The sequence below is a fragment of the Bos taurus genome, chromosome 7, assembly GCF_002263795.3.
Source record: "Bos taurus isolate L1 Dominette 01449 registration number 42190680 breed Hereford chromosome 7, ARS-UCD2.0, whole genome shotgun sequence".
In the NCBI taxonomy this organism is placed as follows: domain Eukaryota; kingdom Metazoa; phylum Chordata; class Mammalia; order Artiodactyla; family Bovidae; genus Bos; species Bos taurus.
In genome coordinates this window covers 3,153,148-3,165,303 of record NC_037334.1, presented here as the reverse complement: position 1 = coordinate 3,165,303, position 12,156 = coordinate 3,153,148, and the positions used below count along the sequence as shown (strand labels likewise).

Here is a 12,156-nt window from a genome sequence, read left to right as displayed (position 1 = left end):
AGAACAGATCCCTATTGCTGTAAGCCCTCGCCTTGCTTGTGGTCATTTGTCATGATTGCTGCTTGACTAATAGAGGGAGCAAAGCACCCCAGCTGTCCCCATACTCCTTCTTCAAGGCAAAGAGTGGGAGAGTCCCTCTCTGTGGCACTTTGTTAGTGAGAGCACTGTTTGAGGGAGTGCTGGGACAGAGGCCGAGCCAGACGGGGCTGGGCACCTGGTCCTTCGGGACCAGCCTAGGAGAGGATCCATGGGGCCACTCGGTGCCTGGGGACCTGGGATACGCTCTCTGCACGTGAGAGCGGCTGCCTTTCAGATGCTAACCGGGAGCTGCCACCCCCTCCCACCTTTGGGCAGGGCTGGGCTGGACTTGGTCTGTGAGAGACCCCTCTACTCCACAAACCCTCTCACCTCCCTGGGCCCTGCTCCTCCTCCAGGCCCACCTCCCCAGGACCCCTGGAACCCCTCTGAGGGCAGCCACGGAGATGAGGCTATAATTTAAAAATACATTTATTTAGTGTTTCCATTTGTTTCTGTTCTGTTACACAAGGCCATTAAATAAATACATTCTCCAAGTCACTCGAGTACACACCTACTCACTATACAGATGAGGTAGAGAAATCAATAGGCCCACACAAGACTTCTCTCGTGTGTGAATGCCCCTCTCCTCCCGCCCGCCTCCACCTGGCCTGGTCAAGCTCAGAGTGGCATCTGTGCACGCTGAGCAGAGAGCAGGTGGCCGGGACCTGCCTGGCCCCTCAGCATGGCTCTGCCCCCGCGGTCCCGGGGTTGGGGGGTCTGGACCCCGCCACAGACGTATTTTCTTTGAGAGATCCTCTGCTGTACAGACAAGAAGCATGTTAATAAGAGGCTCCATCCGCAGGAGTGCTTCTTCGCTTAGCAAGACATTCTGATATATATTTATGTATAAACAAACCAGCCAGCAGACGTTTTCAATCTGCTTTGTTTAAAAAAATACTTTTCTTAATATTTATGACATAGAGCTAAATGTGGTATTTGACTTAAAAAAAAAATCCTTCCTCTGACTTGCTGCCCTTCCAACCCAGTAGTGACCGAGCTACAGTCTTGTCATAGAAACATGGCCAGCTCTGCCTGCTCCAGGCCCCAGCAGGTGGGGATGCTTGGGGACAACTGGGGCGCGCCCCCGCCTCCCCCCGCCCTCCAGCCAAGTGTGGAGGAGACCAAGCGGCAGCCCCACGTCACCCACTGCCACAGAGCCCACCCTGGCTCCCGCCCAGGGAACATGCCTTGGCTGCACCACTCTGTCAGCACGCAGTTCTTCACGGGGATGTTCTCTGAACCACAGGAGAATAAACTCTACTATTTACACTATCAAACAGGGACTAAGAGACCCACATCCACATAAATAGGTTTTCTTTTACAAACACAGTCAGTCTCCAGGGTTCCCGAAGCCCCCCGGACTCCGAGGAATCCCTTCACTCAGTAGTTCCCGCGTCCACACCAGCTGCCCCAGCTCTACGCCTGCCCAAACCCCAGTGCGCACCCTCCGAGCACAGTCACAGAGCTGAGCAGGACGGGGCCAGGGCCAGAGGCCCTCCCAACATGGGCAGGAGAGCTCCACACCTAGCAACGGCGCCCAAGCCAACACTGACCGCACCGACACAGTGTGCACACCACCACACCACCACACGCATGCACACACAAGCACACATACCACACACATACATGCACCCAGGTACGGACACACACACCCGGGCAGAGATGCTCTCATTCTCATGCACGGATACACACTATGCATATGGAAACATGTATGTGCGCACACACGAGCATGCATCTGCACTTACACGCACCGCATACGCACAGATGGACATTCATGCATTCACACAAGCATGCTCATGCACACGCACCACACACTCACGCATGCATGCACACACGTGTGCACACACCCTCAGCCAAATCAGGTCAGTGATGGCCATCCTTTTCCCTTCTCTGCAAAATCGACAGCACGACCGAGGAGAACACTTTCCGTTTGCCAGATCCTATCTCCAAACTCTCTCCACCCATGTCTGCGCCCACCCCCCCTCCGCCCCGCCTCCCCTACAGTGACAGAGAACAAGCTGTGCCTTCCTCATGAAATGAACCTCCAAGAGGCTGGCCCCACCCCTCCGCCCATGCCCACCTCTGGGGGAGAACAGGCTGCCCTCTGCCACCCCCAGTCCCAGAATCTGCATTGAGTCTTGAGTGTGGATCCATGTGCCCTCGGGGTGCAGAGGAGGGCCCGTCCACCTCCCTGGTCAGCCTTGCTATGGGTAGCCAACCTGGACCATGGGACCTGGCTTCCAGAAACCCTGAGGGTGGCGGCCAGACACAGCTTGCTTTACTTCTTTAAAAACAACAACAGCAATGTCTCTCTTGATTTAGTGGTTTCAAACGACAAAGCAGATCAGGCAAACAGGTCAGTCAGGAGGGGGTTTGGAGGGGAGGGAGGAAGGGCCTCCTCCAGACCAGGCTCTATTGAGACGGGGAGGAGCCACAGCCTGGGAGGCTGCAGGGATGGAGAAAATAATATTATATATTAGTTAAATAAAAATAACTTAAAAGTCACTGATACTACTCCAAAGAGAAGTACTTGATGTCAGGGGGCCAGCAGTCTACCCCCACGAGCGGGCGGCCAGGCGTCTGCTCTCGCTCCTAGTGGTTTGACTCTCTAAGCCAGTGCTGGTGTAGGTCAGCCCACACAGAGCCCGTGTGGTCATGAAGGTGTGCCCGCTGCTCCTCAGAGGGCACCCAGCGCACGACAGGCGGCTGGTGACTTGGGGGGACGGAACTTGGAAAGCATCCGTGCAAAGCTCTCAGGTCACAGGGAGGGACGAGCAGGGAGGACGCAGAGGCCAGACTGGGCCTCTGAGAGGAGGAGACAGAGGGCTGGAGACGGCCAATGCAGCCCGCCCCCAGGCCTCTGCCCCCGCCTTGCAGCCAAGCGTGCTGGGGGCGCCCAGGCCAGGGACTCGGCCCCCGCAGCGCTACCACCCTCAGCTGGCACGCACGGCCCGTGCCCCTGCAGCGGCCCGCCAGGCGCGGGGGCTCAGCCCTTGCAGGTGTAGACCTCCTCCCGCTGGGTGCACTGCCTGCACTCCACGTAGCAGCACCAGCGCACCTGGCACTGGCAAGGCCGGGTCACCACCCGACTCTGTGTGTTGTGGCCGCGCCCGCAGCAGATGCTCTCGCAGTTCTTCTCACGGTGGCACCTGCGGCCGGCAGTGCCTGGGGAGAAGCGGCCAGCCACGCAGAAGCTGGGGGAGTCGTCCAGGTGCACCAGCTCCGGCGTGCGGGGCAGGGGATCGCCGCCGCCCGCCCCGGCGGCCCGGCCCCGTGGCGGCGAGATGGCGCCGGCCTCGCCTGTGGCCTCGTTGGTGGTGCTGCCCACCTTAAGGGCCGTCTCGTACTTGTGCTTCAGGCGCTTGCCCACCTCGTGGAAAGGCGCGAGCTGCCGCCAGCACGTCCGCACGGTGCACGAGCCGGACACGCCATGGCACTTGCACGTGGTCTCCACCCCAGCCTTGATCACCTGGCGAGAGAGAGGGGGGCGGGCGTGAGGGCCACCCTGAGCAGACTGGAGACCACCCCCAAGACAACTCTCAGAGGGGCTGCAGGGATGTCTGGCAGACTTCATGGCCCAGTGGGTCACCACTGTTTATCACCTTTATCACCCAGGCTTCCTGGCTCCCACCAACAGCCCGTCCTCTCCGAGCCATGGATCACCCAGGACAGAAATGCCACAGCCAGCACCACAACTTCAGAGAAGCCACCACAGCTCCCTGAATCTGCCTCCTGCACCACCAAGGCGCCCCCTTCCCGTTCTCCACATCCCAGGATGTCCCCTGCCAGGGCAGGGCACACCTCCCCACGAGCCCTTCTGTCAGTGCTCCCCAGGATCACACAGTCTGTTCTCAGCAGTCTGTTCCTCGAAAATTTAAGGACAAGCAAGTCAGCGTGCCTAGTGGACAGAACTGGCCACCAGAGTGTACGTTCTGAGTTGACCATGTCTCTGCCTGGGCATAGGGACCAGATGCTACCGCGTGTGCAGGCACCAACTTCCACCCTGCCAAGGGTAACTTGGAAAGAGGGAGAAAGCCTCCAGCGAGGAGCAGACAGGAGAGGGCTGCGCCCACCCCCACACACAGGCAGGGGCAGGCATGGCCCAGCACCAACCTTCTGCTCTGCATCTGAGAGGCTGCCGAAGACTCAGGCCGGCCCTTCCCCTCGCAGGACTTGGGTCCCACGTGCAAAGCCATGGAGTCAGGCCAGCTGTCCCACAGGGCCTCCCGCCTGACTTCCCACACTGGGGTCCCAGGAGGGACGTGGGGACGAGGAATGGTAAGGAAAGGGGAGGTTCCTCTCCCAGTGGGCCCCAAGCCAGGCCCAAGCTCCCACACAGCCCCCAGGGAGAGCCAACTCAAGGGGGATTAAGAAACATAGCTGCCCTCCAGCCAGGCAACAGAAGAGTCACATTTAATGATACTTTGCTGAGAAACCCGGACAGATTTAATTAAAATGTGGCTTACCCAGGACCAGTGGGGCTAATGGAGCGCTTTCATATTCTGACTTTTCATTAATAGCTTACAAAAGGGCGAGTGCAGAGGAAAAGAAAGGGCCTCCCCTGGGGGATTTAATCAGCCTGCACCCCTCCCCAGAGGGTGGAAGGACAGGCAGAGCTCCTGTGGCAAAGGGGGAAATTGATTCTTTAATAAGCCCATACCTCAGAACCCTGGCTTCTCAATAAAGAGGGGCTCAGAATGGGACTGGTATTAATTACCTCATCACCCCCCTCCAGCCCCCAGGCTGGGACTCCAAATCCCAAGGGCTGCCCCACAAGCACGCAGATCCCACTCCCGCCCCTGACGGCCCCACAGCTCAGGCTGAGCCTTGGGAGGCATTCGATTGTCCAGGCTGTGCAGGGGCTAAGAGGGTGGGGTGCTCTGTGCACAGTGTAGGTGGTGGGGCCCGATGCCTCCTCCAGGGTGTGGAGCTGAGGGGCTTCCGGGGGGGCGGGTTGGGGTAGAGAGTGGCTGCCTACAGCAAGAGAGCTGCAACAGTCCTTTCCAGCTTGAGTCTTCTGTTTTGAGTTTCCTCAGAACAGAGCCCTGGCCACAGACAGGGCCCCTGAGGCAGAAGCACCTCCCCAGCTTGGGCCAGCCACACCCCGAGCATTTCCCCAGAACCCCTGAACCACACACTAACTCTGCCATTCCCCTAGGTCCCTGGTGATAGGACCACCCACTCCTCAGCCCCAACAGGTAGGGTCTAGTCCATTCTCCACCTGGTTAGATGGTGCCCAGTAGACGAGACCCTCCTTGCGGCCTTGACCACCCAGGACACCCCTCCCTGCTCCCCAGCCAGCAGCAAGTAGGACTTCTGGCTCTACCCAACCATGCAAGACCGTGGGGCACCGCCCCCCACAGAGCTCCCCATGACAACTAGTACCCTGCCCATTGGGTAAGTAATGAGCCTGATAAGCAGAAGGGCTGAAGGCCCCGGCTGTCCCCAGTGGCTGGGACAGACACACCATGGCAGCCACCTGCACCTCCTCTCAGACCCCCAGCCCTCTCCTGGACCGGAGCCCCTTAAACATACATGCACCCTGCCCACCCCCTGCCCTTTCCCACTCTGTGCCCCAGCCAATGCTAACTGCACCCACACCATCTCATGCCCTGTCCCGTGCCCCCCGATCCTGCACCCTTTCCCGCCCCCAGGCCCCGCCCGGCTTGCCTTCACACCCACGAGGTTGTTGTGGAAGTCCACGCGGGCTCGCAGATCCTTGCTAGACCGCCGGCCCAGGAACTCCTTGACGAACTTGCTGCTGTACTTGAGGTTGTCTCCGCAGCCGCCCCACTGCCAGGCCTCCCGGTTCTCCAAGTCAGGCGCCTCATCGCAAGTGCAGCGTTCCATGCGGCCTGCGCTGCAAGCCTTGGCCAGTGCGTGCGTCAGGCCAGCGGAGGAGATGGCGTAAAGGAAGGCTGTCTCCTTGAAGCCTGGGGGTGAGGGCAGGGGCGGGTCAGTGGGCCAGAGCGGCCCCCATCTCCCTCGGGTGCAGCCAAACCATGGTCTCCCAACATGCACACTCCACATAGAGCAGGGTCTGTGGGAAGGATCCTCCATGGCGTGGTTCACGGGGAACCTGGGCGGACATGTGCTCCTGGGGTTAGGAGGTGCCCTCTCATGCCCCAGACACAGAACTGCTCAGGGGCAGAGAACCCAGAGTGAAGTGCAGCCACAGCAGTGCCCAGAACTCAGAGACCCCATCCCTTTGGGTCTCGAACCTACTAGACTGGCCATGGGCCTCGATAAGCCTTGCCATGCCCTGCGCCTCAGGTCCCTAGTTTTTAAACAAAGCTGTTGAGAGATTCAGATGAGAGTCCCCCCTTGGCACCCTCATCTGGAAGGAGACACAAAAGAGGAACTCCATGCTAAGAACTGGAGCACCAGCTAGACCCCCGGCCCTGCGTGCAGGCACTGGGCCTCAGTCCCTGCCATGTGGCAAGAGCCGTCAGAGCTGCCCTGGGCCCTGTCACACCTGTCCACATGCACCTTGTACCACCAGCAACTGTTCCACGCAGGTGTGAGGGGGACCAGGCATGGGGGAGAGGGCAGGAGAAGCAGGGGGGCTGCGGGTTCAAGTCCCATCCACCGCCCAGCCACCTGGAACTTGGCTGAGTGACGCACGGGGCCCCCCCGGGGCTGGAGGTCCCGCCTCCTGGCTCCCACCCAGGGTCCTGGCACACTCACCTCGCTTGAGGAGGCTGGCCCGGTAGCGGCCCTCCAAGGTGCAGTTCCAGCGCTCAAAGCGGAACTGGTACTGGCACTCAAGGGCACTCATGCTGACCGCCTCCACCAGCGTCTCGGCCACACCGGGGTCCCGGCGGCACATGCGCCGCTGCTTGCGCTCCAGCTTCAGCCGGTCACAGGCCTTGTAGTGGGCCTGGGCAACTGCTTCTGGCTCCAGGGTCAGCGGGAGGATGGTCAGGGGCTCACTGCCCGTCAGCCTGGGCACACAGAGGCCAAAATGAGCCCTGCTCCAGAGGAGGGAAGCCGGCACTGGGTGAGCTGCTGCAGACGCTGGGGCAGCAGCAGAACCTGACGGCTGTTAAGCACGGTGGCAGCATAACAGGAGCCCCGGTGGGCCCCCCTGGAGGGCAAGAAGGGCAGCGAGCCCAGGGACAGGCTGTCCACAGAGAACCAGCAGGGCGGGGGGCGAGCCCCGAGGACCCCTGCCCACCAGGCATCGTCTCTGCATCCGCTTGCCCCTGCATCACTCACACCCTGCCCTGCCAATGGCTTAGGGACCCCTGCCTAGCCACCAGTGTGCACTGGGTTCTCTCGGGCTGCCCCAGGAGCAGACCCCAGGCACCCACATGGCTGCTGACCCCTCCCCAGCAACTCTTGTCAGAAAGTAACACCCCAGCTGGCACCAGCCTCCCACCCAGGTCTGATGGCAGGGGAAGGGACAGAGGGCTAGAAACTCACACACACACCTGGGAGGGCTGCCCAGCCCAGGGCACTGGCCAGAGGCACAGACAGCCAAGGCAGCGAGGGGCCACGGAAGTCACAGACTGCGTGAGATGGACATCTGCCACACCCTCCGTCACCCACTCCCATGTCTGCTTCGCAGCTTGCTCCAGGCCTCCAGGCTCGGCCACCTCCAGCTAGGGGTGCCCCCCACCAGCCCTGCAGACCCTTGGGGAGGCCCTGCTCCTTCTCTGTCCCCCTGCAGCCTGTGCAGGTGGCCCCCATGGTTCCAGCCGAGTCTCCTGGAACACGTGCACCAGGAGGGGCTCCCAGCCCAGGACCCGAGCGGCGCTCAGGAGGCCCCCAGCCCAGGACCCGAGCGGCACTCAGGAGGTAGCTGCTGGTTTGGGGCACCTCCATCCCCCTTCCTGGCTGAGCCAAGGCCGGAGCCGGTCTCTGCTGTCTGGCCTTCCAGCCCTAACTCCTTACCACCAGCTCCATCCAGGGACTGACTGGCCCTGGCCTTTTGCCTGTTCTGTGCCCAGAAGCACGGGCCTCAGTATCCCCAGACAGACAACTGTACATCTGAGATCCAGATATGTCCAAGCCAGCCCCACCCAGACCTTCAGCCCTTGGGAGGGAAAAGTGCCCACCTGGATGGGGATGGGGCTCAGCGCCCCCTACTAGGGCATCATTAGAAACAAGTCCACCCCCATTATCTCACGCCAGCCAAACCCAAGAAACAGGGCTGGCAGGAGTCCACAGATACTGGAGCCCCACGCCTTGCCCCATTCCCCCTGCTGCTGTCCTTCCAAAACTCCTCAGGGGAACACTGGCCCTGGGCTGACAGAGAGAGCTGCAGCTTTCTGCCGGGAACAGGGTGTGGGCGGGGTCTTCCGCTGCAGGGGCGGGGAGGTGGGCGGGGCCTCCAAGACCCCACCCTCGAGCAGACACCAGTACTCACGCTGCAGGCTGAGGCTCCTCTGGGGACAGCCTGGGGTAGTTGCACACACACCTCAGCAGGCCCTGCCGTGCCTCATGGAGAAGGGCATAGCTGCATGTACCCTTAGGGTAAGGGTGGGGTCTGTGCAAAGCAGAACCGGCCCTACTCGGAGACCCCTGGACCCCAGGCCCTGAAGGAGTCGCCCGTCTCAGCCTCGCTGATCAGCTCCCTGAGAACAGGAAAGCAGGGTGCTGAGGCCCAGGCAGCAGCTGGGCAAGGAAGCTACCAGATCGCCAGAGCAGACCGGTCAGGTTTGGGGTGTGCGGCAGGAAGGACTGCTACCCCCCACCTCTGCACACGTAGGTGCCACATGAGCAAGGCCATGGTGGGCACCCTGAGAAGACCCATCCCAGGCCTTGGCACTGCTCCCCACAGTGCCGAGAACTGCTGCACCCATGAGCAGAGGTGGCGCCTGCTCCCAACCCTGCGACTGAGAGGGTGGGTGAGCAGCAGCCCTGCCAGCTCAAGTCCGCGCTGAAGAGCCTGTTCCTCTCTCCGTAAGCAACACTCGGAATCAGGAGGCTCCTGGGTATGCGGTGGGAGGCCCGCGTGGGTGCTGGCTAGGAGAGAAGCTCCAAAGGCCCCTGAGATGCAGACAGACCCTTTGCGGGCCACTCAGCAGCAGTGGGACGCAGAAGCAGTGAGGCCGTCAGGGAGAAGACACACGAGCCTGGAGCTGGGACAATGCACTGGAGGGGCAGCGGCACATGCCGGGCCGCGGTCACCTGCACCCCTCACCGAGTGTCAGGACATTGTGCCTAAAAAGATGGGGGTGGGGCAGAAGCTGACATCAGGGGACGGCTTTGTGGACTCCCGGGCCCCTGCTTGAGGACAGCTGCCACACCAGGGCAGGGAGCAGGCAGGGGCCGGAGGACCCGGGGCTGGAAGCCGGGAGAGCCCCACTCCTCACACAAAGACAGCTCACACGGTGGAGACTTGTCCCCAGACAGGAATGCTAACAGCTGTGCCCAGAACTGCGTGCCACACAGCTAAAGCACTGTAGCCTCCCACCAGCACATCCCCCAGGCTGGATTCTCCCAGATTAACCGAGCTCCCACCACTGCCAAAACATTCGGCATCCGAGAGGACCCCTACTGCCAAAGCCATCCTGGGGGAACTTAGGGCAGAATTGGGAAGGGTCACTGTGGGTGTGGACGAGGAGAGGGAGACAAGTGGCGGGTGATGCTGCCTTCCAGTTCTCCAGGAGGCAGTGGGAGCACCCGTGTCCAAATTCTGCATGTGGGGACGGAATTCAGGGCCTCCCACCCACTCGGTGCCAGCCTGGGTCCACACTGCCCATGGGGAGCTAACTCGACAGCATGCACAGCTACAGGTAGCTCCACTCCCATCTAACCTCAGGATGCCCATCAGGGGATCAGAGGCAGCTCCATAAACACAGCCACAGGCAAGCTGACCCTTTCCTGAGGCCAGGTGGTGTCTACATCTGTTCTGGGCAGAAGGATGTCCAAGTCCAGGAACGTCCATCTGACAGCCATGCAGCCACATGGCTGAGGCCGGAAGCCCAAGGGCCAGGCCTTTCCTCTGAGCCACCACCCAGTTCCCATGGTAGGCATGAGGCTAGAATCCAATGGGGCCACACTGCTCCATCCCCTGGCACCCCTCATCCAAAGGCGGCCTGTCCCCGCCTCTTCTATGAGGGCTCCAGGGCCCCTAACAATCAGGGTGGACACAGCGTGGCCAGCCTGCGAGCTTACAGCCTGGAGTGCAGCACCAGAGGACGAGCCCTCATGCAGGTGCCGGCTAGGGGTGCGGGGACCATGCGTGAGGTACAGGGAAGAGGGTGGCCGTCAGGTGAGCTGGGCTCAGCGGAGAAGGCACCAGGGACAAGTGCCAGGCCGAGCAGGACAGAAACCCCACCACAAAGAGGACCCCACAGAAGAGCTGGAGGAAAAACGAGAGGCTCATAGAACATTCTTAGAATCAGGAAGGCCTTTATCAGAGTGACTCAGAACCCAAAATGCCTTGAAAATTTAATACATTTGATGAAATATACAAGAATCTCTGCACAGAAAAAAGTAGTATAGAGTCCAAAGACCAACAGACAAAGATCAGGGGAAATGCTGCATTCAGACCCCAGGCCAAGGGCCAAATGTCTTTGCTTGTATGTAGGTATGTGCACGTGTGTGTTTACATATGTGGACACGGCTGTATCCTTTCCTCTAGATCAATAACTAAGGAATTAACTGTTAATACAGGATATGAACATACAGTTCAAGGGAAGGAAATACAGTTAGCTATTAAAAACATTTGGATTTCACTCAAAAAAAAAACATAAAATAAAGCTATATTTTAGTTTTAGGGCAGGAAACTACCTATAGTCTCACCAGCCCCCAGCTCTCTGAAATGTCAGTGAGTTAATCAGAGGAAGACTATGCTGACAGCTATCTTAATATATAACATGATTTTTAACATAATGGGCTAATTGGAGACTTTTTAGTTTTTACAATGTTAGTGGTCACAAAATTCTTTGGTATAAGATGTATTATTCATTAAAACTGCCCCAAAAGTCATTTTAAATGACCCACAGGTGTTCAGTTGCTCAGTCATGTCTGACTCTGCGACCCTATGGACTGTAGCCCTCCAGGCTCCTCTGTCCATGGGATTCTCTAGGCAAGGATACTGGAGTGCATGGCCATTTCCTCCTCCCAGGGATCATATCAACTCAGGGACAGAACCCATGTCTCTTACGACTCCTGGCCCACGTCCAAGGTAAGAAAAACCCAAGTAGGACGGTAGGTGTTGTGACAGGGTATCAGAGAGCAGACACACTGAATCCATAATCACAGAAAACTAGCCCATCTGATCACATGGACCACAGCCTTGTCTAACTCAATGAAACTAAGCCATGCCGTTTGGGGCCACCCAAGATGGGCAGGTCATGGTGGAGAGGTTTGACGGAATGTGGTCCCCTGGAGAAGGGAATGGCAAACTACTTCAGTATTCTTGCCTTGAGAACCCCATGAGCAGTATGAAAAGGCAAAATGATAGGATACTGAAAGAGGAATTCCCCAGGTCGGTAGGTGCCCAATATGCTACTGGAGATCAGTGGAGAAATAACTCCAGAAAGAATGAAGGGATGGAGCCAAAGCAAAAACAACACCCAGTTGTGGATGTGACTAGTGATAGAAGCAAGGTCCGATTGCTCTTTACGAGCAATATTGCGTAGGAACCTGGAATGTCAGGTCCATGAATCAAGGCAAATTGGAAGTGGACAAACAGGAGATGGCAAGAGTGAATGTCGACATTATAGGAATCAGTGAACTAAAATGGACTGGAATGGGTGAATTTAACTCAGATGACCATTATATCTACCACTGTGGGCAGGAATCCCTCAGAAGAAATGGAGTGGCCATCATGATCAACAAAAGAGTCCGAAATGCAGTACTTGGATGCAATCTCAAAAACGACAGAATGATCTCTGTTCGTTTCCAAGGCAAACCATTCAATATCACAGTAATCCAGACTATGCCCGAACCAGTAACACTGAAGAAGCTGAAGTTGAACGGTTCTATGAAGACCTACAAGACCTTTTAGAACTAACACCCAAAAAAGATGTCCTTTTCATTATAGGGGACTGGAATGCAAAAGTAGGAAGTCAAGAAACACCTGGGGTAACAGGCAAATTTGGCCTTGGACTATGGAATGAA

At 58.4% G+C, this 12,156-nt stretch overlaps 1 protein-coding gene across 1 annotated transcript in view; it reads right to left on the bottom strand.

Annotated features, from left to right (window-relative positions):
- Nucleotides 1-489: 489 nt before the first annotated feature.
- The window catches only part of WNT9A (Wnt family member 9A), a 29,849-nt gene continuing 18,182 nt past the window's right edge, over nt 490-12,156 (bottom strand). The window contains exons 2-4 of the mRNA XM_024995391.2: nt 6,766-7,022; nt 5,749-6,011; nt 490-3,547 (exon numbers count right to left, since the gene is read on the bottom strand). Of these exons, the coding sequence (XP_024851159.1) occupies nt 3,065-3,547; nt 5,749-6,011; nt 6,766-7,022 (1,003 nt within the window). The 3' untranslated portion in view covers nt 490-3,064. The remainder of the gene's footprint in view (nt 3,548-5,748; nt 6,012-6,765; nt 7,023-12,156) is intronic.